This window comes from Loa loa, assembly GCF_000183805.2.
Source record: "Loa loa unplaced genomic scaffold supercont3.537, whole genome shotgun sequence".
Lineage (NCBI taxonomy): Eukaryota > Metazoa > Nematoda > Chromadorea > Rhabditida > Onchocercidae > Loa > Loa loa.
The window spans coordinates 1-4,655 of record NW_018108717.1 but is presented as its reverse complement, the minus strand read 5'-3'; the positions used below and the strand labels follow the sequence as shown (position 1 = coordinate 4,655).

Genomic DNA, 4,655 nt, shown 5'->3' with positions numbered 1-4,655 from the left:
AAAAAAGATTCCTTTTATAATAATTTAGTGGATATTAGTACAAAGAGGAGTGACAACGTAATGAAAAAACAAATCAATACTACAAATCAAATTTCATTCTTCATTAAGATTTCATTTTGTAGCTCTTTAAACATCTGTTAAAAGTAAAGTAATAAAAAAAAACCCAACATTTCCAGTACGTTTAAGACATGTATCATAGCATATTACACTTACTCAACTTTCAGTTTATTTTCTGCCAATATGGAGGAAAATGACATTTTGAATTAGCTAAAGAAATTGGTCACAGCTTTGGAAAATTAAACAAATGTTTGAATAAGTGTTGAAAATTTCTTATCATGATTAACAGTGCTTTTCGATTATGCATCTTGTATAAGATTTTTGCAGCAAGCATACGATAATCAAAAAATTTCAAATGGAAATTAAAAAATAAAATAAACGTATGTATATGCATAATGTGAAAGTATGTATGTACATAGTGTGAGGTAATAAAAGTTAAAAGTAATTACGATTTATTCTTTACTTGCTAGCGAAGAGTGCCTGCCTTTCCTATATTCTTTCCTGATTCCTGTATTCATGGCAACCGCATCATCGTGATATTTTCCAGCCTTTCTGGCGCTAGACACTGCCTTTCAGGATCGTTTCATTTTACACCTACATCGATAAGCCATTATTCTTTCACTCCTTCTTTTTTTTCTTCAATTTTTCAAGTTAATGGAAATATTAAAACCGAATGTTAATATCAAAATTTTTCAACCAATCATTGCATACTTCAATTTTGCTAGCAGCAAAGCAAATATTTATGATACGATATTTGTAGGATGAAAGAGCAATAAATGAGTTTTAATAATTCAGAGCATCATCATTATTTTTATTAATTTTTCAGATAAAGTTGAAATGAGGGAAATTATTCATATTCAAGTTGGTCAATGTGGCAATCAAATCGGAACTAAGGTTTGGTTGATTGGAACAGTTTTCAGATAATAAGTTAAACCAGAAATAAATCTGATCTTTTCAGTTCTGGGAAGTAATTTCGGATGAGCACGGTATCGAGCCTGACGGCACTTATAATGGTGACTCGTCGCTACAATTGGAGCGTATCGATGTATATTTCAAAGAAGTGGAAGGTTTTTCTCTTTTTTACTTGAAACAAAGGATAAGTTAAAATAGCAAGATCACGTATCAGTTTCACACCTGCCGTCATTGCACTATTAATCTTTGATTTATTGTAGCGAACATAGAGAAGAAGCAAGCACGATAGTTAACTTATTCAAATTATTACTCCATCACTTCAACAATCTATTTCATTTCATCTAATTTATGCAAAAAAAAATCGAGTACTATCACCATGGCTTATAACAGAATTGTAAATGAAAAATTAGAAATTAAATCTCAGGCAAAAAATACGTACCACGTGCAGTATTGGTCGATCTGGAACCAGGAACCATGGATTCAGTGCGTTTCTCGACCTATGGAAAGCTCTTTCGTCCCGACAACTTCGTGTTTGGTCAAAGCGGTGCTGGGAACAACTGGGCTAAGGGTCATTACACCGAAGGAGCTGAACTTGTTGATGAAGTGTTGGATGTTCTCCGAAAAGAAGCTGAAAGCTCTGATTGTTTACAGGTATAGAAGCAATCAGTGCTAATTTTGCCTAAATATAGAAATCCTGAATAAAGGGTTTCTGTTGCAATTTTCATGATAATAATGAAAAATGCTCTTGTAGGGTTTCCAATTAACTCATTCTCTGGGAGGTGGCACAGGTTCTGGAATGGGAACGCTTCTTATCGCGAAAATACGCGAAGAATATCCGGATCGCATCATGTCATCATTTTCCATATTCCCGTCGCCCAAAGTAAGTTGTTCAATTCCACATTTTTTCACTGCTTTTCTCTAAGTGTTAAAAGTAACGTTAAGCGAAATGGATCATAAAGAAAGGTTGAGTTTAAATTTGAACAGCTTTATTGAATATCTTAAACACACAATAAAAGACTACTCGATATCTTTGGATTTGATAATCAATTTGATGTTAAGTTCTTCATACTAAGTTAAATGACAGGTATCGGATGTTATTATCGAACCATACAACGCAACCTTGTCCGTGCATCAACTTGTAGAAAGTACAGATGAAACATTTTGTATTGACAATGAAGCGCTCTACGATATTTGTTTACGCACCCTGAAACTTACTGGACCAACTTATGGTGATCTTAACCATTTAGGTAAGTTTTGAACTATTTTTTTAGTCATATATACCACGGATCAAGAATCCTGCAAAAGGTTTGGTCTGAAATCAGAAAATAATTTAAGTAAACATAGCAGGACGACATAATTGCGCGTTACATAGAAGAGAAGTCGAAATTGTTGGATGATACCGAAGTGTAAATTAAAATGGTTTATCTTTCCTAATTTGAAAAGATGGGAAAGATTTGAGAATAAGATCAATAAGAAATATTCATAAAAAAAACGTAACAAAACAAAATGGCGAATAATGACCAGTGTTTAGTATCAATGGCCGTTTCTGGAGTAACAACTTGTCTACGATTTCCTGGTCAATTGAATGCTGACCTGCGTAAACTAGCAGTCAACATGATTCCGTTCCCAAGACTTCACTTTTTTATGCCCGGTTTTGCTCCGTTGACTGCTCGTAATACTGCTGCATATAGGTCACTCAAAATCAATGAACTGATCCAACAGGTTGCTTTCAGAAGCATTAGGTCAAAGTTCATAATATTACCCCATTAATTTTATTTCATAATGTTTCCCTTATGCATTGTTTTAAAGTTAGGTTGAGGTGCACAATGCACAAATACCTGGGCTTTCTCCTTTCATAATAAGTCTCTTCTTTTTCGTTTCAACACTGGTGCTTCAAAAATGTGAGGAAACCGCTTTCGTGTGAGTTAATCATTGATCATATTCGAATATCGCTTGAAAAACACACCAAATTCATCTGCATCAAATGAAATGGATAGATGAAATGATTATATAAAAATTTAATAACTTTACGAAAAAAGAAATCTCTGCAAAATTTTGAGATTTTTAGAAGTTCTTCAATTGATATCCGATTTAAAATGCTCAAGAATTCTATTGTAGTTGTTTGACGCACGCAATATGATGACCGCTTGTGACCCAAGACATGGTCGCTATTTGACTGTTGCCGGAATGTTCCGTGGACGACTATCGATGCATGTCAGTAAATAATTTATATAAAATTACAATATCGTTTAAGCCATCATTGAAATGTCAGCAGATCATGCTTTTCAGGAACTAGAAACTCAAATTTTAAATGTTCAAAACAAGAATTCATCTTACTTTGTCGAATGGATTCCAAATAATATCAAGACAGCAGTTTGTGACATACCTCCGCGTGGGACCAAGATCAGTGCTACTTTCCTCGGAAACACTACCGCCATCCAAGAAATATTCATCAGAATCACTGAACAATTCGAAGGTCATTTTTTTTCTGAAATAATTGCACACTTTGTGCAAATTTATTTGATTTTATTTTGGATCATAAGGGGAAAGTTTCAAATTTGGATTCCAAAATTAACGCAATATAATATTTTGCTGGCGTTTTATAGCGATGTTTCGGCGTAGAGCTTTTTTGCATTGGTATACGGGGGAGGGAATGGATGAAATGGAATTCACAGAAGCGGATAGTAATATGAAGGATCTGATTTCGGAATATCAGCAATATCAGGATATGCCGGATGATGAAGATTCAGATGGAGCGATCGATGAGCTGGAACCAGACGATGATAAGAAACAACAAAATCAAGAGTAAATATCCCATCCGTGATATCATTATTCCAGAATACTACTTTTATGTTAAAAGCATATCTTTACTGCAAATTATATGTATAATTTGTATTAAAAACATGAATAAACTTATTAAAGCCATTAACCACAAGCTACTCAGTGAAATTAATTCATCTATAAGGAATCAAGCAGAGCATTAGCACATATGGCAACATTACTAATATTTCATTAATACTGATTTCAAGCCTTAAAAGAAATTCTCATCCCTTCCATTTCTGCAATGCCGAAGTGACGATGAACGATCTACGCTTAATCTCGACATTTAAATCAGAAGAAAACAAATAATACATATTTCCACGTCGATGCATAATTCATTTCTATTTATAAGCTCAATTATCGAAGTTCATTCATTTGAGCAAAAGAGTAACCAAAAGAGTTGAATTCTTTCCACAACGGGAACTGCTTTCGGAAGTGTCCATGAAAGTTTGAGAGGAGATCACCCTATGGCAATATTCCGGTATATCGCTTCGTCGAGAGAAAAAGAGAAATGAACAAAGGGAGTTGTATCGGTGCATTAACAATGTCAACTTATCTGGCCTTATCGAACTGAAAGACAACTGCAGATCTAACATAACATTTGTTGCTGTTTTTTGAAATAATTAAACATTTTGGTAGCAAAATTGTTCTCCCACTTTGATACAATCCATAAAAGCTTTCCTTAATTAAAATTAACGACTTTAAATGCCACCCGACGTGGACTGTACAGACTAGCACGACTAAATAGGCAAGAAGTTTCCCGACCCTTACTTGTTGTAAAAACTTGGAAAAAGGACAGAACAGCGCATGAAAGGGCATGTAAATAAAGAAATAATTTAACAAAAAAACATAGCAATGGGCGAATG

The 4,655-nt window shown here is 34.1% G+C and overlaps 1 protein-coding gene across 1 annotated transcript; it reads left to right on the top strand.

Annotated features, from left to right (window-relative positions):
• The first annotated feature begins 877 nt into the window (after nucleotides 1-877).
• On the top strand, nucleotides 878-3,807 carry LOAG_12815 (tubulin beta-1 chain). Its single transcript, XM_003148326.2, has 9 exons — nucleotides 878-951; nucleotides 1,016-1,124; nucleotides 1,394-1,620; nucleotides 1,721-1,849; nucleotides 2,054-2,216; nucleotides 2,501-2,691; nucleotides 3,088-3,183; nucleotides 3,259-3,445; nucleotides 3,576-3,807. The coding sequence occupies exons 1-9, from the start codon at nucleotides 895-897 to the stop codon at nucleotides 3,776-3,778; spliced, it is 1,362 nt and encodes a 453-aa protein (XP_003148374.1). The 5' UTR covers nucleotides 878-894; the 3' UTR covers nucleotides 3,779-3,807.
• Nucleotides 3,808-4,655: the final 848 nt, after the last annotated feature.

Bases quoted from the DNA above. Each gene is read 5' to 3' on its own strand.
- LOAG_12815 (XM_003148326.2), top strand. From the start codon at position 895: ATGAGGGAAATTATTCATATTCAAGTTGGTCAATGTGGCAATCAAATC. The intron at 952-1,015 runs GTTTGGTTGATT...TGATCTTTTCAG, and splicing joins GCAATCAAATCGGAACTAAG to TTCTGGGAAGTAATTTCGGA. The intron at 3,446-3,575 runs GTCATTTTTTTT...GGCGTTTTATAG, and splicing joins AATCACTGAACAATTCGAAG to CGATGTTTCGGCGTAGAGCT.